Genomic DNA, 23,746 nt, shown 5'->3' with positions numbered 1-23,746 from the left:
ACGAGAGGGCGCTCAGCCATGTTGGAAAGGCCATCCTGACCCACACTTGATTCAGCAAGTTAGAGAAGCGTCAAGGTCAGGAAGCAGGATGCAGACAATAACCAAGAAGGAAGGAGTTGGCCCTGGCTTTGGGTGAAGCTCTGAACCCCCAGCCTGCCCCAAGTCAGTGGCTGGCTGTCATGCCCCAGCTCACCTGGTCACTTATTGTGAGGCAGGACAGATAAGGCAGAATCTCCAGAACATGAATATGACCAAAATTGCTGTAATGGTAGCGGATATACTCGTAAGTCTTGTCCTCAGCAAACGTCATCGCTGTCCAGGTTCTGAAGTGACAGAGGGCACTGGCCCAAAAAAGGATGGGCTGAGAGGGGAAAAAAGACTGGAAGAAAACACACCACATATGGCAACAGAGTTGGGAGTGGGATCGGACAAAAGGCAATTACTTCTTTCTTTCTCAACTCTTTGGAATGTTTTGCTTCTTTCTTTAATCATCCAATTCTATTACTGCCCAAGTCCAGAGGCCCTCAAAAAATAAAAAATGAATTGATGAACAAAAGAAATAAGATCCAGAAGATGTAGGCCCCATTTCTGTCTTGTAGGTTGGTTGGTATTGCAGAGAGTTCTGACTCCTTGCCATTGTCCTAAGGTCTGTATGTGCCCCTCGTTGCTGAAAGCAAGAAGTCCTACTTCTTTGGGGTGTACTAGGGGGGAAAAAGCCCAAAAGGATAATAATAAGATCATCCTACTTTAAAGGTGAAGAAAATGAAGTACCAAGAATAAGGACTTGCTAGTTAGTGGAAAATTATCAGGCTCCAGGATCAGTTTCTTTCCAGAACATGATTGCAGGCCCACCATTAAAGCTTGCCACATACATGTTCTTAGGGTAGGAGGCTGAGTTCCAATCACTATGTGTGATCTGGGGCAAATTACCAGTCTTTTCCAGGCTTGTCTTCACTCCTAAAATGGCTCAGAGAGCTTATTTTGACAACACAATAGTTCAACCTAGTAAACTTGACATTTACAAGCGCCTCAATTACAAGCAATTGCCTTAAGTAGCACTTACCACAATTTGCAATTATAGATGGGGCTGTCTGCAAATTTCTTACCTGCTTCCCCCCTCAGGGAGAGCTGTAGGGAGTAAGAGGGATAAGATCTCTGCCATCATCCAATTTATATTCTATTGAGGTGGGACAGATGACAAATCAGTAAGTATACATATAAATAAAAATTCCAAACAATAATCAAGGTTATAAAGAAAATAAAGCAGGATAAGAAGACAGAACTCCTGTAGAAGGGCATGCTGCCTAGGCAGAGTTGGTCAGGAAGTCTTTCTGGATTAATGACATTTGAGATGAGCCATTCTGGACTGTGAGATCAGTGTTTTGGGCAGAGGGCACAGCAAATTAGAAGTCCTCAGGTGGAAACAAGTTTGGCATGTTTAAAGAACAGAAATCAGTTCCCGGTGGTCCAGGTTTAAAAAACTAGGGGAGGGGCTGAGATCAAGGTCAAGGAGGTTGGGAGTGGTGGCTTATGGGGGCGTTGCAGGAAAAGACTTTGAGTTTTGGGTTTACTTTTTTCTCTCTCGAGTGAAATGGGGAGCCATAGGAGGCTTCTGAGCAAGGAAGGGAGAGGATTTGACTTATGTTAAAGACCTCCCTGGTAGTTGTGAGGAGCTAGACTGTGGAGGGACCAGGATGGAAGCAAGAAGACAAATCAGGAGGCTAAAGCAGGGAGCCACGTGAAGGGTATGGCCAGAATGCCAACCATGGAGGTGGTGAGAGGTGGCTGGATTCCTAGTGTGTTGTGCATGTGGGAGGTGAAGAAGGGAGAAGAATCAAGGTGATTCCTCAGGCACTAGGTGCATGGATGGTGCCATTTTCCAAGCCAGAAAATCTGGTGGGCAAGTTGTGGCACAGAGAGGACTCCAAAGATCCATTCTGAAAAAGCTTAAGAGGCTACTAGATGTCCAAGTGGATTTTCTGGGAAGGAAGGAATCAGAAAAGGGAGGGCCAGGTGGTGTCAGTCTTGGGTGGGACTCTAGGAGGCAGTGCTGCAGAGCACAGCTGAGCTGCCAGTCCCTCACCACATGGGAAATGGGGCGACAGTCCTGTCTACCGGCCTCAGAGCCTCATGTTGCCTGCCTCCCTTCGTAGCCACCAGGTGCTACATTCCTGGTGGGGCAAGTGTTAATGACAGAGGTCAAGAGGATCAAGGAGGTGGTGGGGTGGGAGTCCTCTGAGCCTTCAGGAGACGAGCAAAGAACAACTCTATGGTGACTAAATGACCCTTTTCTCCTTCTTTCCCATGGCATCCAGGGAGGTACCAGGACAGAATCAGGTAACACATTCTTCTGCACCTGAGCCTCAGCCCTTAGTAACACAGTTAGGGGAGTATGGAAATATAACATGCTCCAACCAAAAAGAAAGGAAGACCACATTTGTTCACATACTGATGGTCCACTTAGGCAGGCACCTCCTGGGTTTCTTTCATTTAGGAGAGGAGAAATGATGCCAGGCTGCACAAGCAGACCCGTGATCCTGACAGGATTTGAACCCAGGACTTGTTGCCTCCTTGCAGTTCACCATGCATCTTGCAGAACATGGGGGCAGCTGCAGCAAGTGAGACTCACAGTACTAGAGGGACCAAGGCCACTGTCTGGGTGAGGGGGGGTCGCTGGGTGGGGGTGCCCCTGGGAGACTGCAATATTTAGTCCTTGTCTTCTGGGAAATGGACATCGTTCCGACAAGGCTGAGAGCATTCTAACCTGCCCTCTACAGCAGTCACGGTTCTCAGGTAACTGACTATCCTTCTAGAAGTTATTGAGGCTCCACAGAGTGCAGGAGAACGTGGTTGTTTGTTGTGTTGTTGTGGGGGGTTGTTTTGTTTTGTTTTTTCAATGTTTTCCTAGCACCTCCTTGTGGTCTCAGAGAAGAAGGGCGGACCAACGTTGCAAGGAGAATTTCCTACCAGACAGCCTCGGAGGCTCTGAGTGCGTCCCGGAAAGAAATAATCTTCGGGCCCAGAGGGGCGAGGCCTCACTGCTTTGGCTAGGATTCCTGGATGGGACCAGGCCCGCGGAGGATGAGAGGCTGTTCTGAGCAGGTATCATCACCGAGAACTGTAAAGATCTAGGGGAGGGCGACGGCCCTGGCCCCTAGGCGCGGCCGCGGCTCCGGGAGGTTGGCCCATCCAGGCTAGGCCTCGTCCCAGGGTCACCCTCGGCCTGCCGGTGCGGCTGGAGGACCTCAGCTGCCTGTGCCTGCCTCCTTCCGGCCCAACCTCCCCTCCAGTGCCAGCAGACGCCCGGAGCCACCCTGGGTGCTGGCTGAGGCTCGTGGAGCCCTCGCTGCCGCGAACCGCGTGTGCACTTAGGACCAGCCCTTCCCCAGACCCGCGCGGCCAATCCTGTCCCCGGAACCCCGTGCGCCCCAGACCCCGTGCGCCCGGGCGCACTTCGAGTCCCACTCGGCTTCTGCCGCCGCTGACCACCTTCCGGGGAGGCGTCCGCGCGTCCTGAGCCGACGGGACCGAGCGCCCGGGGAGGCTATCTTACCTCGGGTTGCCACCACACGCCGACAGGCCGACCTCCCGGGACAGTCCGGAACCCTCCCCTACAGGGGAGGGGGAGGGTGGGGAGGGGCGGGAGGGGCGGGACCGCGCGGCCATTGGCCAACGGCGGGGCGGGGCTTCGCGGCCACCCCGAGCCCCTGGGAGGCGGGGGTGGGTGCTTGGCCTTGGCTTGGGGGCCTGGACTTGCCGGACAGGTGCACCGGACCGACCTAGGTTCCTGCTGGGGCGCAAAAGATAAAATTATTTTCTTTCTGTGTTTGTCTCGGGCAACTTCTAGGAGAAATCCAGAGTCTGGCTAGAATCCAAGCGGATGGCTGAGCTCGGAGTCAGTGGTCCCCATTCTTCCTACTCCTCCTGCCCAGTAATTTGAGGAGTGAAGGTCTTTATGTCGTTTGCACCTGGGCGCCCAGGGCCTGGCACACAGTTAGTGCTCAATAAATATCGGGTGACACCAAAGTTCGCACAGGCGCGACGCCAATGCTGGGCCTGAGGAAGCAGGATCACGGTGGACGGAGGCTGGGTAGGTGGGAGCAGGGCAGGGGCGCCACTGTTGGCTTGCCCAGCCTTCTGGGTGTGGTTCTTGACTGCTGTGTGGGAAAGGCCTCTGCCCAAGGGTCTGGGGCAGGTACCTCCCCACAGTGCTCGCCAACTGCCTGACCCTTCCTCTGCTTCCGGTAGAGGCCAGCAATTATTGAGACCCCACTGTGCTCCAGGTACAGGCTTGAAGCCTTATACCTTAAGAGTCCACTAAATACTCTCACAATAACCGGGCAGAGATTTATTTTTCCTGTTTTAAAGAGCGATTAAAAGATTTCAGAAAATGTTTGGCAGTTCTTACTAAAGTGAAACATGCCAACCCTATCACCCAGCCACCACTCCCGGCTGTGTGTCCATCTAAAACCATGCACAATATAGGACACCTGGGTGGCTCAGTAGGTTGAGCATCCGACTTGGCTCCGGTCATGATAATGATCTCATAGTTTGTGGGTTTGAGCCCCCCACCCGGCTCTGTGTTGACAGCTCAGAGCCTGGAGCCTGCTTCAGATTCTGTGTCTCCCTCTCTCTCTGCCCTTCCCTTGTTCATACTCTGTCCCTCTCTCTGTCAAAAATAAACATAAAAAAATAAAAAAATTTAAAAACATGCACAATAGCTAATGTTCCTAGTGGTTTTGTTCACAATAGGCAAACTCTGAAAACAACCCAAAGGTCCATCAGCAGGAGAATGAGGAAACAAACTGTGGTGTGCTCACATTATGGAATAGTATACAGCAGTGAAAAAGAGCAATCGGTTAATACACATAACATGGATGAATCTCCCCAGGATAAATGGGCACCATGGCTAACTAAGCACAAAGAGTACATGCTATCTGTTCCTCCAGTTGCAAGGTAAAGCAAGGTTCAAAAACAGGCAAATCTCATCTACATAAATAGAAATCATTCACTGGTTACTTCTGTGGTGGGGTACATGGGAACCCTTGCAGGGGATGGAAACTTCTGTATCTTGATGTGAGTGGTGGGTACATGGGTTTGTGCATATACAAAACTTCATCAGCTGTACACTTAGGATTGTTACGCTTTATACTACAACTTGAAAATGAAAGAATGACAACTGAGGAGTTAAGAGGTTTGGCCGAGATCACACGGAAATGCCTGAGTACATACCTGTCTCCAAAGCCAGTCCTCCCAAACTAGATCACGGGAAAATGCCTGAACACTTTCAGATGAGATTTTATTACTTTATTGGGATATTTCACAACATTCAGCATTTACAAAAATGTTGTTAATGTCACATCTGAACTCAACTAACTGTAATAAAGCCAGCTCTGCTTTGTTTAGCCAAGGCAGAGTGAATGTCGATTGGTTCAAGAATTACTCCTGCCTGCTACCGACTCCAAATCCATGATCTCATATCTAATTCTTGCAGGAACAACATTGGAAGTGTGGTGACTGGCTTCCAAATGCAGTTGCATCCCTGTCTCTACATTTGTCTGGACATCCCAGGACATTAAAAAAAAAAAAAATACAGCTTCCTCAAAAACACAATGAGGTATTATCTTAGTCCTTTGGGCTGCTATAACAAAAATACCATACACCGGATGGCTCACAACAAACATTTATGTCTCAGTTCTGGAGGCTGGGAAGTACAAGATCAAGGTGCCAGCACATTTAGCGTCTGATAAGGGCCCATTTGCTGCTTCACAGACAATCTTCTTCTGGTGTCCTCACATGTTGGAAGGGGCAAGGGAGCTCTCTGGGGTCCCTTTTAAAAGAGCACTAATTCTATTCATGAGTGCTTCACCCTTATGGCCCAAATCACCTCCCAAAGATACCACCTCCAAATACCATCACACTGGAGATTAGGTTTCAAAATATGAATGGGAAGAAACATAAACCTTTGGTTTATAGCAGATATAAATGTTTAGGATGGCTATCATAAGACAAACAAACAGAAAATGACAAGTGTTGGCAAAGATATGGAGAAATTGGAACCCTTGTACATTACTGGTGGGAATGTGAAATGGTGCAGCTGCTGTGGAAAACAGTATGGCAGCTCCTCAAAAATTCAAAAATAGAATTCCGACATGATCCAGCAAGTCTACTTCTGGATACATACCAAAGAAATGAACGCATATGTGTATACACACATCCATAACCAAAAGGTAGAAGCAACCCAAATGTCTACTGATGGATGAATGGATAAACAAAACGTGGTATGTACATATAACAGAATAGTACTCATCCTTAAAACGGAAGGAAATTCTAACACATACTATAACATGGATGAACTTCGAAAACATTATGCTAAGTTAAATAAGCCAGTCACGAAATGACAAATATTGTATGATTCCACACACGTGAGGTATCTAGGATAGTCAAACTCATAGTGCCAGAAAGTAGAGTAGTCGTTTCTAGGAGCTTGGGGCAATGGAGAATGAAGAGTTAGTGTTCAATGGGTAGAGAGTTTCAGTTGGGGAAGATGAAAAAGTTCTGGAGATGGATGGTAGCGATGGATGCACAACAATGTGAATGTACTTACTGCCAATGAATTGTACACTTAAAAATGGTTAAAATGGTAAATTTTATGTTATGTATATGTTACCCCAATGGAAATCCTGGTCTAGGTAGTCTTCTTCCACCTTTTATCTGGGTCCCACATCATCTCATCTATGATATGCTTGCCAAAATTCATAATCCGAAGCCAACCACAAAGAAATATCAAACAAACCCCAAATGAGGGACATTCAACATTTGTCCAGTTCAATACGCTAGCCATTTTGCACAGTAGCCATCTCCTACAAATTAAATAAAATGTAAAACTCAGTTCCTCGGCCCCACTAGCCACACTTCAAATGCTATTTTTGTATGGCTAATAGCTGTCATGTTGTACAGCACAGATACTGTGCGTTTCTATCACTAGTGATCTACACAATAACTCTCCAAAAATGTCAAGGCCATGGAAAGACAGGGAGAGACTGAGGAACTATTCCTGATTAAACAAGAATAAAGAGATGTAACAACTGAAAACAATATGGGATCCTGAATCAGACCCCAAAACAGAAAAAAAAGGGGCACCTGGGTAGCCAAAGCGTCTGACTTTGGCTCAGATCATCTCACAGTGTGTGGGTTCGAGCCCCACGTCAGGCTCTGTGCTGATAGCTCAAAGCCTAGAGCCTGCTTCAGATTCTGTGTATCCCTGTCTCTGCCCCTCCCCTGCTTGTGCTCTGTCTCAAAAATAAAAAAATAAACATTAAAAAAAAGAAAAAAGGACATTGGTGGGATAACTGAGGAAATTTTACTAAGGCTTGGATTAGTTAGTAATATTCTATCTGTATTAAATTTCTGGTTTTGATCATCGTACTGTGGCTATGTAAGATGTAAATATTTTATTATTTTTGCAACTGTTTTGTAAGTCTGAAATTATTTCAAAATGAAAAAATTTTAAATGAAATAAAATTTAAAATCATTTAGACCCTATCTGGCTATTTATATCAATTACCTCTTACTGTTGACTACATTCTGCCCTATTTCATGAGTAGAGTTATTTTTTTTTAAGTTTTTATTTAAATTCCAGTTCATTAACATACAGTGTTATATTAGCTTCAGGTGTACAATGTAGTGATTCAACACTTCTATACATTACTCAGTACTCATCAAAATAAGTGTGCTCTTAATCCCCATTACCTATATCACCCATCCCCCCCTCCCTCTGGTAACCAGCAATTTGTTCTCTATAGTTAAAAGTCTGTTTCTAGGTTTCTCTCTCTCTCTCTCTCTCTCTCTCTCTCTCTCTCTCTTTCTCCATGAGTAGTTTATTGATCACTGTCTATTTATTCGTGGAAGGGCAAGAGAGTGATCTATATCCCAGGTACCACCCCCCTCCAGTGAGGGCCTTTGGAGTACTCCTCCCCTTTAAAGCTCATAACCTAACAGGTGGCCCAAGTCCCCAGGCCAGTGCTCCAAGGAGGGCTGTGACTCACATGTGATGATTCAGCAACCACCAGCTCACATTTCCCCCCAGAGAGCACAGTCAGACCCAGAGAATAGTGACCGAGGGCCCCCAAAACAGAAATGTTCTCATGTCTGAGTCCCTTCAGGGAACTCTCCAAGACTGAAAAATAAAGTATAAACCCTGCCTTTATAACCTTGTTTCAGATAAGTTTTTAAACTGTTATTATTTAAACTATTTTATTTTTCATACTGCCAATTTCATTACCAAAAAATTAATTTATTTTCAGTAAAGCTGAAGGAAAATTATATGCTTGTATACACGATATGGGGAAAACCAGAAATGCCTGATGAAGAAAACCAAAATCTGTACTCATAAGGCTACTACTCAAGAAAAATTGCTAGCGACACTCCGGTGTCTTTTCTTCTAGTATTTTCTTTTCTAAAATAATGGGCCTCTGAGTCCTCTGGCTTCCAGAGGAAGCCTTGACCAACCACATGAGATCTCTGGACATAACAGGGTCTGGTAGGAGCTCACCTTACCTCTCAGTGGTCTCAGAAGAGGGCTTGGTCCATGTCAGCTTGTGAGTCAGTCCCTCCTGCAGGGGGCTCCTCCAGGCCTTAGCCCCCATGGTCAGCACGGCCTCCTCACCAGCCTCAGGGCATTGTGTTGCTGGTCACCTGCCACTCAGGGACTGCTGTCTCACCCTTCCTTCTGAGAACCACTGACGTAAGTTGCTTGGCAACAGACATTTACTGAAATTTGTGGGAAAACAAGCAAATGAATACATGGGCAGGACACAGTTTCCAAGTTGCCAGAGTTCCTAAAATTCACAGGCCTCCCGCAATACAGAAGCCTTCCCCCTGATCACATCCCTCCATGGCTCCAGCTTCCTGCCACACAGCTGGTGCCTTGCTTGCTTTCAGCCCTTTTTGCGGTCTCTTGTCATAGGGTCCCTCCCCTAGGATCTGGAACTCAGTGCAGAAAACAGAAACCACTGTAGTTATTTTGTGCATGAAGCGTTTTTTGTTTGTTTGTTTTTGAGAGAGAGAGCAGAGAAGGGGCAGAGAGAGAGGGAGACACAGAATCTAAAACAGGCTCCAGGCTCTGAGCTGGCAGCACAGAGCCCGACACGAGGCTTGAACCCATGAACCATGAGATCATGACCTGAGCCAAAATCAGATGCTTAACTGACTGAGCCACCCAGGTGCCCCAAGGGTTTTGTTTCTTGAAACATAATTTACCTTCTGTGAAATGTATCAATCTTAAATGTGCCACTTGATTAATTTTTATCTAAGTAAATACCTGTGTAACCAGCATCTGGATCAAAATCTACATTTCCATTTCTCCAGAAAGTTCCCATGTACTCCTTTATCAATCTTAACCCCAGTCCATTATTCTGATTCCATCACCATAGTTATTTTGCCTGTTCCTGAATTTAATACAAATGAAATCAAATAATACATGCTGTTTGGTGTCTGGCATCTTTCACCCATCTTTTTTTTTTTTTTTAAGTAATCTTTACCCCCAACAAGGTGCTCCAACTTATGACCCAGAGATCAAGCGTTGTATGCTCCACTGACCCAGCCAGGCACTCCCCTACCCAACACGTTTTTTTGTTGTTTGTTTTGTTAATTTTTTTAATGTTTATTTGTTTTTGAGAGAGAGAGAGAGAGACAGAGCATGAGTGGGGGAGGGGCAGAGAGCAAGGGACACAGAGTCTGAAGCAGGCTCCAGGCTCTGAGCCATCAGCACAGAGCCCGATGCAGGGCTCAAACCCCATGAATGGTGAGATCATGACCTGAGCCGAAGTCAGACGCTTAACTGACTGAGCCACCCAGGCACCCCCCTACCCAACATGTTTTTGATGTCAGTCTATGTTGTTGCATGTATCAGGAATTTGTTCTTTTTGTTGCTGAGTAGTATTCTATTATATGAATATACCACAATGTGTTCGTTCTATTTTCTATGGAATATTTGGGCTTCTCTGGGTCTGGGCTAATAGCACTACTATGAATATTCATGTAGGAATCTTTTTGTGAAGTTATGCACTCATTTAAAAATTGCTGGGCAATAGGGTATATTTAGCTTAATTAGAAGCTTCCAAGCAATTCTCCAAAGTGGTTCATCACTTTACACCCCCACCAGCCATCTATTGATGGTTTCAGGTGCGATAACCCAGTGCTCTTTACCAACCCTTAACAAGGCCAGTTTCTTTCCCATACCGCCCCCCCCCACCACCCCACAGGAAGGAATATAATACAGAGAATTACTTTGTTTCAAAATTGGTGGTTGGGGGGCAGGGGTGGAGGACTGCAGGCAGCAGGAGGCTCCCAAAGGAGTACCCGAGCTCAAGACCACATTACCATAACCATAGTTGGAAGTGAGAAGGCCCCAGCTCCACACAGCTCTGTCTCAATGTCAAGTGGATGCAGGAATGCCAAGTCTGGCTTTAGGCCTTCACATATTTGTGTCCTTGCTGTGGTTAGAGAGATAGCCTTTATCCCCCAAATCTCTGATGGGGCATCTCATTGTCAGATCTCATTTTATATGAACTCTAGCTGCAAAGGAATCTGGAAGGTGTTTTTCCCCACCTTTCAGCCTCTGTGAAACACAGGAAAGCGCCCTATATGAGGAGGCAGAGGGAGCCTTGTTTCAGTTGGCTTTTACTAAGTGAAAAAGCTATCCCAGGGGTGCCCGGCTGGCTCGGTCTGTGGATCGTGTGACTCTTGATCTCAGGGTTGTGAGTTCCAGCTCCATGTTGGGTGTAGAGATTAAAATAAAGATTAAAAATAAAATCTTAAAAAAAAAAAAAAAAGCTATCCCAAATGTAACTGAGCCACCATTTATCTAGCTCACAATTCTGCAGGTTGGTGATCTGGGACTGGGCTTAACTAGGCAGCTCTCATCTTCTTTGGGCTCCCTCATGCCAGTTACCAATTCTGATGGGAACTGACTGGCCTGAGATGGGCTCAGCTGGGATGGATCATCTCTGTTCTATGTGGTCTGTCATTCCCCAGCAGGCCCGCCTAGACTTGTTTTTTTCATCATGGCCGGACAGGTCTCCAAGAGAGAGTTCAAAATGCTCTTTAGGCCTGGGCTTCAATATGGCATATCACTTCTGCCATTCTGCTGGACAAAGCAAGTCACTAAGGCTGTTAAGGTTAAAGGTGAGTGGAAACAGATTCTGCATCTTCCAGAAGGTGATGTAAAGCCACAGTGCAAGGGTGTGAATAAAGAGTAGAATGAGAAGTCAGGGCAATCTGCCATACTAGCCCACAGCACACACCATACCCCCAACTCCTGGAACTAGTCAGCGAATGCTAAGTACCCTTTTCCTTTTCTGTGCAAAGCAGTAAGATTCCCTCTATCTCACCTTTTCTGTTCCTTCCTTTTGCTTTTTCCTGGGTTCCTTTATTTTCCAGATCTTCAAATTAATTTTTAATGTAACCAATAATGCCTTTATTTCCTGAGAATTCATTCTTATTGTCTGATGTTCCATCTTTGCCTTATGGATGTAATATGTTCCTGAATCTAATTACTGAGGGTAGCAATTAGAGAGTCTTGAAAAATACTTTTTTTTTTTTTCAGGGCGCCAGAGTGGCTCAGTTGGTTAAGCATCCAACTTCAGCTCAGGTCATGATCTCGAGGTTCCTGAGTTCCAGCCCTGTCAGGCTGTGTGCTGACAGCTCAGAGCGTGGAGCCTGCTTCAGATTCTGTGTCTCTCTCCCTCTCTGCCCCTCCCCCGGTAGTGCAGGCTGCTCTCTCTCTCAGCAATGATAAATGAATAAACTTTATTTAAAAAAATTTTTTTTCCTGATATTCCCTGTATGGTTTTCCTCTGAAGCCTTTTTTTTTTTTTTTTTTTCTATTAGCTTAGTTTCTCTTTTGTGTTGCAGTCTCTCCCCTCTCTGGTGAACTTTGTTTGCATTAAGAATGAGGCAATAAAAAGCACTGGGGAAGTTCACTGCACATCCACTGGTTGGCTTCCTTTTGGGGCAGCCAGATGCAGACTGGCCTGTAGAGGAGGCCCTACAGGCTAGAACACGAGGAGCTCATGTATGGGGCTATTCTGTTTCTTTAGAGCATGGGCACTTAACCTGGCTCAGGCCAATGACCCCTTGGATTGTCTGGTAAAGTTCAGAGGACAGAATAGTGTTTTTAAAGGAATTAAAGATACACAGGATTACCCCCCAAAAATCCCAATTATATTGAAATACAATCATTAAACTATTAAACAAATGTTTAAGTAGCATTATGCATAAATGATAATCTGAGGTATCTTTATTGTGATATGAAAACACCCATAATTTCTTTTAGTGACCAAGTCTTAGATTCTGCTAATGTCATCGTCGCTGGTGGCCAACATTTAAAAAGGAAGGAAACTACAAAAGGCAACTTTGTAATTGGGGGGTGATGGATCTGTTCATTATCTTGACTGTGATAATGGTTTCATAGGTACATACCTATGTCAAATCTCATCAAATTGTACACTTTAAAATACGTGTAGTGGTTGGGAAATAAAGAATCCTGTCAACAGCAAGACCCTTGGACACCCACACAGAGGACAGAAAATACCATTTACTGAAAAGGCAGTGAGCTCACACACATGCAGGTATATCACGAGACACTACAAAGCCTAGGGACCAGTTCACACATTTTATACTTAAATTCTACACACTTAAATGTTCTCTCCTCCCCTCAGGAGACAAGTGAATAAACTGGAAGTTTCCTGTCCCCCTCATAAGAGACTCCTGAATTGCTCTTAGAGCTCCACGAACAGAGTTGTAACACCAGAAGGCCTGCATTGTAAAATCCAGCTCACGTTATCGAATTCCTGACCAAATGGTCAGGCCTCTGATATTTTTCAAGGTGACATCCTAAGGTGAGGGGAGAAGCAGCTACCTCCCTGTTATTAAACAAAAAAAATTGTATTTATTTATCCTTACGGCAGCTCATTGTATGCCATTTGTACCTGATACAACTGCAAACATCTTCAAAAAAGGGGGGGGGGATATTAATTCCAGTTAGTGATTAGTGAAAAAGATGTAATTTTTCCCCCACCCAAGTCTGCATCATCCCCTGAATTCTATCTATGGATCCTTTGCAGGTCTGTGGTTTCCAGGCCCCATAATTGTCTCAATGGTGCCCTCACCAACCTTTCACTCACTAGTTGTGGTGTCTCGTAGGCACCTTTGTGTGGATCCACTCTAACCCTAATTACATCTAACCCTAGGCATTTTATGTTGGTCTTTATCCTGAATGGGTCATGTCTTCCACTGTGTTTACTAACTCCTCGTCCAAAGACATAGGAAACTTACCGATTTTGCTCATCAGTTTTGTCACCTTAGAACCTCTCTGAGTCAGGAGAGGCTCCTCTCTTGGCCAGAACTGACTTCATTTTCATCACATGAGTACTATAGGAACACATGAGCCAGAAACCTGTCAAAGGGTTTTAATGTCTTTTACTCTTGATCAAGTGTCCACACCAAGCAATGCCCAGAGAGTAAACACTGTGCTGCCAGCTCTAGCTTCAGGCAGAGTCTTTGCTGGGCCAAAGAATTCTGGACCCTCAAGCTGCCATGGCCTGCATAATCAGGGTGGACATAGAAGGTGTTGCTCTGACTACTGCTAGGCTTCATAAACTCAGGCGATTATTTCAGAGAGAGGAGGAGTTCTAACCACTTTTTTACTCACCATTCCTAGGGGCAGAAATCACAGGCCTATGCTAACACCCAATCATAATACTAACCAAAGAGAAAGATCATTCCTTTTCGTTAACAGCAGTGTAGAAGGCAAGCCAGCAGAAGTTCTGAACACAGGGGGCCCGTAGCAGGAAACTTGCGAATATTACACCATTGGTTTCTTTGCTGTAACAAGTAGCTTATCATCTGGGAGAGGGACATGTGATCTTGGGCCTACCATCCTTGAGAGATAGCAGAGGCAGTCTGCTAGTTCTATCTGCTTTCCCAGGAGAAATAAAAAGTTGTTACATGGTGATGTTGCAGACTCCCTGGCCCCAAGGGTCTCTTATAAACCACCTATTCATTCTGTGCATTCATTCATTTAACATATTTTGGGTGCCTGCTATGTGCCAGGTGCTATGTTTAACTAGAAAACAAGAGACACAATGTAAATCCTCCTGGAGGTGTAACCTGATGGGGAACAAAACATTAAACTAAATAACACACAAATAAGCATATGTGATGGGTGGAGGGAGGCAGAGAAAACTGATAAAACCGCTGTATCTGCTTCTTAAGGGGAATATATAATTCATGTCTGGAAGAATACATCTTTCTATGATCCCCTTCAGCTTACAGAGATTAGTGGGGAAGGAGGCCTTGCTTGAGAATTTAATCATTTCCTATAAGAGTTTGTGAGTTCAATGCAGAACATTGAAAATGTGGTTTGAGGAGCACCTGGATGGCGTAGTCAGTTAAGCATCCGACTCTCGATCTCCACTCAAGTCATGATCTCGTGGGCTTGTGAGTTCGAGTCCCACATTGGGCTCTGCATTGATGGTGCAGAGTCTGCTTGAGATTTTGTCTCTTCTTCTCTCTGCCCTTTCCCTGCTTGTGTTCTCTCATTCTCTCTCAAAATAAATAAATAACAGGAAGGAAGGAAGGAAGGAAGGAAGGAAGGAAGGAAGGAAGGAAGGAAATATGCTTTGAGTTGCTGCAGATGGAATCCCAGAACAGTCTTTTTCTTTCTCTTTTTTAAGTGGGCACAGATATACTATCAACAGGTAGGCTGGAACCAAGCTGGGTGGGCAATGAGGCCTTACACTGCTCAGTATGAACAGGACAGGGGGGAATGAACACGAATAAAACAAGGCTGCTAAGAACAGCGAGTACAGGAGGAAGCATGGGGAGGCACTGCTTAATGGATGCAGTTTCTGTTTCACATGAAGAAAACAGGCTGGAACAGATACAATACTGTGAATGTACTTACTGCCACTAAATTGTACACTTAAAAATAGTTAAAATGGTCAATTTTATGTTATATATACTTTACAATAAAAAGAAGAAAAACAATTTTTAATAAAAAGATAAGAAAGAAGGGAGCAGCCTGAAAGCTGATGGGTGGCTGAGGCTCCAGAAGGAACTGAGAGTAAGAACATCCCTTTAGAGGGAATGGTCTAGAGACTCAGAGAACAGGAATGTCTAACAATCAATCTTAAGTTTTTTGCTCTGTTCTTTAGGATAACTCCTAAAGAACAGGAAAACTCTCTATCCCTCTAACCTTTAGTTAAAGTTTGCTACCACCCAAATGCCTGATTCTGGGGCATCAAGGGAAAGAGCATGTATTCGGAGTCTGGGCAGACACAGCACGACAGGGAGAAGAGAAGAGCCACATGTCTTGGGACCTGAGGGAGCCTGACAACACCACAGAAGCCAAGAAGACAAGAAGTGATGCCTCAGAGACACATATGATGTGCTCAGTGCTCAGTATCCCCCTGCAGGTGGGATGAGGGCTCGACCAACTGCCACTGCAATACTAAGGGGATGCACCAACTCCACAGAATGGAGGACCTGGAACCATCCAGAAGGCAGAGGTCTGAGTCACACAGGTGAGCCTCAGGGACTTCATAGCCTGCAAGCTCTCTCCTAGGTTAAGCTAAACTGGTTCCAGTGGAGCCTCTGCACTGCCGTTCCTACTGGAAAATAAGAGATACATCTTGAGAAAGTCATTTTCCTTTTCTGATGCTTTCAGGGATCTGCCATGTTACAAAGATTAGGTAGTGAAAGGATGGGTGAAACAGATAAAGGGAATTAAGAGATACAAACTTCCAGTATAAAATATGTAAATCACAGAGATGAAAAATACAGATAAGGCATACAGTCAGTAATACTGTAATAACGTCGTATGGTGACAGATGGTATCTACACTTATGGGGACCCATGCATAATGTACAGAATTGTTGACTCAATCTGTTGTACACCTGCAGCTAATATAACATTGTATGTCAATTATACTTCAACAATAATGATTTTTAAAAAGGATTAGGGAGAAAAAACATAGCCATGGATAACAGGAAAAGGAGAGCCAACTAGTGCTTCACTGGAATCCCTGAAGAGAACAAAACCAATGAAATACAATAACTATTAAAGATATAACTCAGGGGGGACTCCTGGCTGGCTCAGTCGGTGCAGCATGCAACTCTTGATTTCAGGACTGTGAGTTCCAGCCCCATGTTGGGTGCAGAGATTACTTAAAAATAAAAACCTTAAAAAAAAAAAAAGATATAATTCAGGGAAATGTTTCTGAAATAAGAATTTCAATCTACATTTGAACAAAAAAACACACCATGTTTACACTACAAAATATATTCTAGTAATATTACTGGAAAATAAAGAATCTTTGGGGCACCCAGACCAAAAAGGTAAGTATACAGGTTCCAAATTATTATTATTTTTTTGAACATACAAGAACTCAGGAATATTGTTCTTACATGGTCATGTAAAAATAGGGAATCAAAGAGGAAAGAAATTACACTGCAGGTTTTCCAGAAAATATCATTAGAGAAAACACCACATGTCAGCACCTATGGGTTATAGCTAAAACAGTTGTCAGAGGAAAATTCTTAACTTAAAACACAAATACCAATTTAAAAAAAAAAAAAAACCTGAAAACAAAAGAATTAAGCACCCTTAAAGAGTTATAGATAACAGAAGGAAATGAAAACAGAAGGAAGGACTTAATAAAAATGGCAGAAATTAATGAGTTAATGCTTTTGCAAGTTTAATGATGGGTACTCAGATTATGATTCTAACCACCGTTTTATAAATGTGAGATATTTCACAGTAATTCTTAGATCTGTTAAATGAACTATAATATACTCATATAATGAGTAAAGAATAAAAAAGAATAAGGGGCACCTGGATGGCTCAGTTGGTTAATGTCCAACTATTGATTTTGGCTTAGGTCATGGTCTCACTGTGAGATCAAGCCTCGCATCAGTGCACAGCCTACTTGGGATTCTCTCTCCCTCTCTCTCTCTTTGCCCCTCCCCCTCTTTCTATTTCTCTCAATAAATAAACAAACTTAAAAAAAGAATAAGAATCCTATGTACTGCTATGAAAAGATCTCCAGGCAACACTGTTAAGTGAAACAAGCAAGTGCAGAACCCTATATCAAGCTGGCCTATAGTGTAAGAAAACAATGCAGGCAGGAAGTGGAATAAGAACCCAAGTTCGTATTTGCTTGTATTTGTATAAGAGAGATAGATATGTAGAAAATATAGAAAGCTATCACCCTTTGGGATAGTGGGGGGAACAGAATGGATGGGACAGAGGTGAGAGCAAGTTTTTCAGTGAAAATTTTTTTTATCATTCTGACTTCTAAACCATGTTACCTATTTGGAAAATAAAATTTAGTTAAAAAATTCAAGGCTGGCCCAGATGGGTTCACTGGTAATTCTACCAAACATTTAAGAAAGAAAATATACCAATTCTCTCAAATCTCTTCCAGAAAACGGAAGGAGGGGCAATACTTCCTAACTCATTCTACGAGGCAATATTACCCCAATACCAAAATCAGACCAAGATATTATAAGAGAACTACAGGCCAATATTGCTCATGAACATAGAGGTAAAATATTAGCAAATAGAACCCAACAATGTATAAAAAGAATTATACAACATGACCAAGTGGGATTTATCCCAGGTATGCAAGGCTGGTTCAACATTTGAAAATTAGTTAATGTAATCAATCCATCAGACTAAAGAAGAAAAGTCATATGGTCATAAAAACAGATACAGAAAAAGCATTTGACAAAATCTAACATCCATTCATGATTTAAAAAAAAAACTCCCAGCAAACTAGGAATAGAGAGGAGCTTCCTCAACTTAATACAGAATATCTACAAAAATCTATAGCCAACATCATAGTCAATGGCAAGAAACTAGAAGCTTCCCCACTGAGATCAAGAACAAGAAAAGGATGTCCCATCTCACCACTGGTTTTCAACACTGTACTGGAAGTGCAATTCATTCAAGAAGATAAGAAAAGGAAATAAAAGCTATATATGTGGAAGGAAGAAATAAAACTACACCTGTACACAGATGACATGATTGCCTCTGTAGAAAATCTAAAAGAATAAGAAAGAAAAAACTGTTGGGGTGGGGGAATGGCGCTTGGGTGGCTCAGTCAATTAAGCCTCCAACAGTTGGTTTCAGCTCAGGTCACAATCTCACAGTTAGTGAGATTGAGCCCCGAGCTGGGCTAGGCTCCTTGCTGACAGTGTGGAGCCTGCTTGGGATTCTCTCTCTCCCTCTCTCTCTGCACCACCCCCCCCCACCAAAATAAATAAATAAACTTTAAAAAAAAAAGAAGAAAAACCTGTTGGAACTAACAAATGATCACAGCAAGGTTGCAGGATATAAGTTAATGTTCAAAAGTCATTCCCTCTCCTCTATACCAACAATGAACAAATGGAATTTGAAATTAAAAATATATTGCCATTTACACAGGTACCATTAACATCCCCAAAATGAAACTTAGGTACAAGTCTAACAAGATTTGTTATGAGGAAAACCATAAAACTCTGATGAAAGAAATAAAAGAAGAACAAAGTAAGTGCATATTCCCTGTTTGTGGATGGGAAGACTCGATATTGTCAAAATGTCAGTTCTTCCCAATGTGATCTATTTGATCTACATATCCAGTGCAATCCCAATTAAATTCCCAACAAGTCATTTCGTGGATTTGAAAAACTGATTCTAAAGTTTATATGGAAAGGCAAAAGACTGAGATTAGCCAACTCATTATTTTTTTAAATACTTTTATTATTATTATTTATTTTTGAGAGAGAGAGCATAGGATGGGCAGAGAGAGCGAGACTGAGGATCCAAAGTGGGCTCAGCGCTGACAGCAGAGTCAGATGTGGGGCTCAAATTTATGAACCATGAGATCACGACTTGAGCTGAAGTCAGGATGCTTACCTGACTGAGCCACCCAGGTACCCCTAGCCAACTCATTATTGAAGAACAAAGTTGGAAGACTGACACTATCTGCCTTGAAGACTTACTACTATCTAAAGCAACAGTATTCAAGACAGCGTGGTACTGACAATAAAGAATAAAGAAATTTTTTTCCAGTTTTTTTTTTTTTTAACGTTTACTTATTTGAGACAGAGAGTGCATGCATGCACACACACAAATAGGGGAGGGACAAAGTGGGAGAGAGACAATCCCAAGAAGGCCGACTTGGGGCTCACGAACCATGAGATCATGACCTAAGTTGAAACCAAGTGTCAGGTGCTTAACAGACGGCGCCCCCAATTGAATCATTTTAAACCACCACAAGGAGCTGCTGGTTAAAGACTCATAACAGGAGTTTGGTGCCCCACCCATATCCTTTTGGGTTTGACCATCATGCAGCCAGGCCCAGCACCACAATGCCTTTTTCTGGGGGCAGAAAGAGCCAGGTAATTTGTCTTAAGACCAACTCAAAACCACTGACTGAAGAGAATGGCAGACAAACATTCTTAGTCCCTCGCCCTTGAAGCAAGGTCACTCAAAAGTGACTGTTGGGTTACAGGCCCCCAGAGGCACTAAGCTCCCGACCCACCCTTGATAATGTACCTGTATGGGCTGCCTTCCCTTCCAGTACTTCCTGGAATCACCTCCCATGTAAGCAACTTGTAACTAATCCTCTAATCCTCGTCTCAGGCTCTGCTTCTCAGAGATCCACACCAACCTGCCACATTTTGGTACAGAAAACAAGTACTACCACCCGAAGGAGGCACATAAGGCGACAGGGGTGATATGGGGCACAAGAGGTGGAGACCTCCCAAGATGCTTCTTGGGGGCATCTTTGATCATGAAAGCTCAGATACCCAGCTCAGTGCCAAAGAGACACGTACTCATAAGAGCAAATATACATTATCCAAACTTACAGAAACGAAGAATGAAATCACACGATCAGTGCTTTTAATTCAAAACAAGAAAGACAACTTCATCCTGGCTAGACTTCTTGCACCCATCTGATGGTATCTTCTCTCCCTGAAGACAAAGGAAACCTAGCATTATCTTGAAGTTGCCTGGTGGGCAAGGGATGGGCCCAAAGAGAGCTACAGAATCCCCCTGCTGAATGAACGACAGACACATTTGTGAACTGTGGTGGGGCTGGACACTGAGCAGGTCCTCACTGACAAAATCCTTGTTGATAATGTTTCCTAAGTGAGTGCAAATACAGCAACCAGCTCCCCCACCCTGGGAGTCTCAGGTTCCTTTTGCATTGTGAGGACTATGGGTTTGGAAGGAGAAAGTGGGCTGAGTTCCACTCCTCATGCTCCAACACTAGCAACTGGTGGACTGTTTTGGGGGCTGGCTGCCGGGGATGAGAGAAACTGGGGTCAAGGACAGGTGAGACTGGTCCACTATGCAGTCTAAATGAGTCACATGGCAGCTCCAGGCACAGGATGTTCTGGGATTCCTCCTCACCACCCTTTGCCCAGCCCTCTTTTCTGCCAGCTTGTCCCGTCCACTTGTCCTGGATGTGGTAGCACAGCAGAGCTGGGAGCAGGCTGGGAAGGAGGCCAATGCCAAGATTCACCTGGCTGTGTGTCCATCCATCCTTGTCCTCCCTCCCTGCCCCTCAGGAAGCCCCATCCCAGTGAGGGGTCAGCGGGGCCAGGAAGCACTGAGTTCCTTCTCCAGACCCTGGACAAACTGGTCATTGAGGAAGAGCAGTTGACCATGGGGCAGGAAGCGGGCAAGGATGCCCTCGATGCGATCAGCCCTAAGCAAGAGGTTGGTGCTGGGGGTAAGCAGCCGGAGGTGATCCAGAAGGAGGCGTGCCAGCAGCCGGAGTGTGCTCTCAGCCAGCAGCAGGTTCTCATGGGCATCCAGCACCAGGGCGAAGCCTAATGAGAGCACACCCAGCCACACCACTGTCCGAGGCTCCTGGAAAGGGTCCCCTGCGGCCAGGCGGAAGGCCCCATGGGGGGCCTCATGCAGGGGCACTGGCTCATCTGGGGACTGAAGCTGCAGGTCCACGGAGGTCCGGCCAGATGCCTGCTGCTGAAGCTGGCACATGGATTCCACCTGCCTGGGAAGAGTGGGTGAGTCACTGATTTCTGTCATCCTCATGACCACCCCTAAAACTGAGAGGTGCTATTAACTCCATATCTCAGATATAGAAACTTAGCCCCAGAGAGACTAAGTGACCTGCCCAGGACCACAGAGCAGGAAGCATGAGCCATGACAGGAATCCAGGCTCCCATCTCCAGGCCCTGAACCATTTCACTCCATGTGTTCAAGAGAAGGCAGGTTTTGAACACAGCTCCTTGAGCCAGGAAAGGGCACCAGGGGAAAAAGATCCTGCCACCACTAGCTTCACAGAGGCTTCCTTAACATAAAGAAATGCAAGCCATGAGAAATGAAGAAATGCAACTGGCCTGTCCAACCTCTCCACCACCATCCTGCAACCCTTTCCAAATAAAAAAGAAAGACCGTCCACTTGGCCATTCAGGTTTTTGAAATCACTCTCTGATCCCTCCTGAATCACTTTCTAATTTGGGCCATGCACAGGCTGGTTTTAAAGGCATTTAATTTTCTGTGCTACAGGAGGGGGGTGGAGGCCCAGAGGAACAAGGGGATGGCAAGAGGCTAACACAGGGCTGCCCATTCGAGAATGCTAATCCCCGGACACAAAAGGCAGAGAGGTCAAGAGATTCTGGCACTGGCTGGCTCCATCTGGGTCTGGGATGGGAAGGTCCAAGGCCAGCCACTACATCTGGAACAGTATTTCCCACACACTGCTCTTTCAGTGGCTTTCAGGAGGCTCTGGGCTCAGCATTCCCATGTATGACATTCTCACTCCTCCTTAGGGATTCATAAAACCTACAGGCATACTAATGGCCCTAAGAAGTCCTGCACTGCAAAGCATGTTCCAGGATCTGCCTGCCCACACCCAAATCCCAGCTCTGCCATGTTCTAGTTACATAACCTTGGGCAGGTTAAGTTCCTTAAAGTCTCTGTACCTCAGTTTATTCACCTGTAAGGTAGGGATAACAACTGTATCTATCTCAATAGACGGTTACAAGGATTAATGAGTTCATATACATGAAATGCTCAGAACATAAACTCTTAGCACATATGTACAGGCTCAATAAATGCTAACTATAATAGTTAACGATGATGACCGTACTGTTATTATTTCTTTAACCCCTTTTCACATAACACTTGTGAACAACTGTGGACAGCTCATGGAAACACTACTCTAAAACTCTGTCTCTGCTTTAGTCTGATTCTCTGTGCCCCGCAGAAAACCTATCATTATCAGGCATGTGTTCAGTGAAGGCCCATATGTTACCTGGCCACAGCCAAAATCTGCTCCTTTCGAAGGAGCCTGTCCCTCTCAGCACCATGTGGCCGTGGGTCATCAGGTGAATTCTCGGCACCAAAGATGCAGGAGTAGAGCACTCGGCAAAGGCCCGTGTCCTGGGCCTGCGGAGCCCGCAAGTTGTGGATGAGGAAGGCGTGGACCATAGCTCCAGGGCAGGCACTACAGGGAAGCCAGAGACCTCAGTGAGATGGGTGTTAAAGTCACAGGGCAGCCACAAGGCAGCATGTCCAGAGGCTGCTGTGGCTGGTCAATGGCGCTCCTCAGCCACCCAAGACACATTCCCCGCCTCGCCATAATGGTGTCTGGTCAGCAGCACTTCTGCCCACAACAAAGTCAATGGTGAAGAAATCTCAATTGCTTCTCTGCCTTTTGGCTAAGGTCAAGTGAAGAAATCTCAGACAACCCCAAACCTACAAAACTACAAAACAAATGGCCAGGAATCTTCAAAAAGTGTCATGAGAGTCAACAGAAGCTGGGGAGCACTGCTCCAGACTGAAAGAGACTAAAAAGACAAGGCCAGCTGAACGCTGCCTGTGTGTGGGATGTGTGTGGGGGATCCCCGGCCAAGAAAAGGGTAGTTTCAACGTACAGAACTAGTAGGGCAACTGGAAACATTCTAGATAATAGTCTTGACCAATGTTACCTAATTTTGAATGTGGGAGAATGTTCTCATTTTTAGAAAATACACACTGACATACCTCTAAACATTGAGCTAAAATGGCATCGTATCTGCAGCTAACTTAATTATCAAAGGGTATGAGATAGCTCTTTATAAGAAACTCTCGAAATTTTCTGTAAGTTTCAGATTACTTAAAAATAAAGACTACTAAGTAATGATACTAATAATAAGGGTGTCTGGCTGGTTCAGTGGCCAGCCAGGAATGGAAAGGCAGCGGGTACACAGTAAACAAATATCTGTTATGTGTGATTAAGGGTAAATAGATCGTCAGTTTAGACTGGTCAAGCAAGAAGGTTCGCGAAGGCGCTCTGAGAGCGGGAGCCAGCTGACCTGGCGCTGACCTCCGGTGACCCTCCAGCGGCAAGAAGAGCGCGTCATCAGCCTCCGCCACCGCGTCCCCCCTGCCCACAAATGGTAGCGACAAAAACTCTCACGTCACTGCCTCGCGCAACCCTGTGGCGCAGGGCATTTGGGGGGTTGTAGTTTCTTGCTCCAGTCAGACAGACCTAAGCCAGACACCCCGCCCTGAGTGTGCTGTTCCTGAGCCCCGGGGCCGCTGTCCTCCAGGCGTCGTACTCACCCTTCCTTCCCTGACTGCGGACTTCTGCTAACAGGCCGCAGGACCCGGCAGTGGGAGAGTAATGGCGGCTGCGAAGCCCCTGGGCGCTTGCGCACGCCGGTCGCGAGAGCGCGCACGA

At 45.1% G+C, this 23,746-nt stretch overlaps 2 protein-coding genes across 6 annotated transcripts in view; both read right to left on the bottom strand.

Annotated features, from left to right (window-relative positions):
- The window catches only part of MAVS (mitochondrial antiviral signaling protein), a 16,788-nt gene extending 8,140 nt beyond the window's left edge, over positions 1-8,648 (bottom strand). The window contains exons 1-3 of one of the 4 annotated variants that reach the window (XM_049650056.1): positions 8,560-8,648; positions 3,554-3,790; positions 194-341 (exon numbers count right to left, since the gene is read on the bottom strand). In XM_049650056.1, coding sequence (XP_049506013.1) covers positions 194-341; positions 3,554-3,790; positions 8,560-8,648 — 474 coding nt within the window. Of the gene's footprint in view, positions 1-193; positions 380-443; positions 3,791-8,559 lie in introns of those variants that run through there. The other 3 variants (XM_049650057.1, XM_049650060.1, XM_049650059.1) reach the window with 3 other exon arrangements.
- On the bottom strand, positions 5,578-23,746 carry AP5S1 (adaptor related protein complex 5 subunit sigma 1). Of its 2 annotated transcripts, XM_049650072.1 has the most exons (5): positions 23,629-23,746; positions 22,337-22,528; positions 20,576-21,070; positions 19,917-20,022; positions 5,578-8,772 (listed from the first exon to the last, which is right to left on the bottom strand). In XM_049650072.1, exons 2-3 carry the CDS (start codon positions 22,510-22,512, stop codon positions 20,644-20,646), a joined length of 603 nt encoding a protein of 200 aa, XP_049506029.1. In that variant the 5' UTR covers positions 22,513-22,528; positions 23,629-23,746; the 3' UTR covers positions 5,578-8,772; positions 19,917-20,022; positions 20,576-20,643. The 2 variants fall into 2 exon arrangements, with proteins under 2 accessions (XP_049506029.1, XP_049506028.1); XM_049650071.1 differs by having other exon boundaries at positions 19,917-21,070.

Source organism: Panthera uncia (genome assembly GCF_023721935.1).
Source record: "Panthera uncia isolate 11264 chromosome A3 unlocalized genomic scaffold, Puncia_PCG_1.0 HiC_scaffold_11, whole genome shotgun sequence".
NCBI classification, from domain to species: Eukaryota; Metazoa; Chordata; class Mammalia; order Carnivora; family Felidae; genus Panthera; species Panthera uncia.
Note: the sequence above shows the minus strand (reverse complement) of the source record. Positions and strands in the feature narration are given on the sequence as shown.

What these genes read in the sequence shown, in the direction of transcription:
- AP5S1 (XM_049650071.1), bottom strand. Translation starts at nt 22,512, where the DNA reads ATGGTCCACGCCTTCCTCATCCACAACTTGCGGGCTCCGCAGGCCCAG. An exon ending in CAGATTTTGGCTGTGGCCAG is followed by an intron (nt 21,071 to 22,336) that starts GTAACATATGGG and finishes CACTCTTCCCAG; the next exon opens with GCAGGTGGAATCCATGTGCC.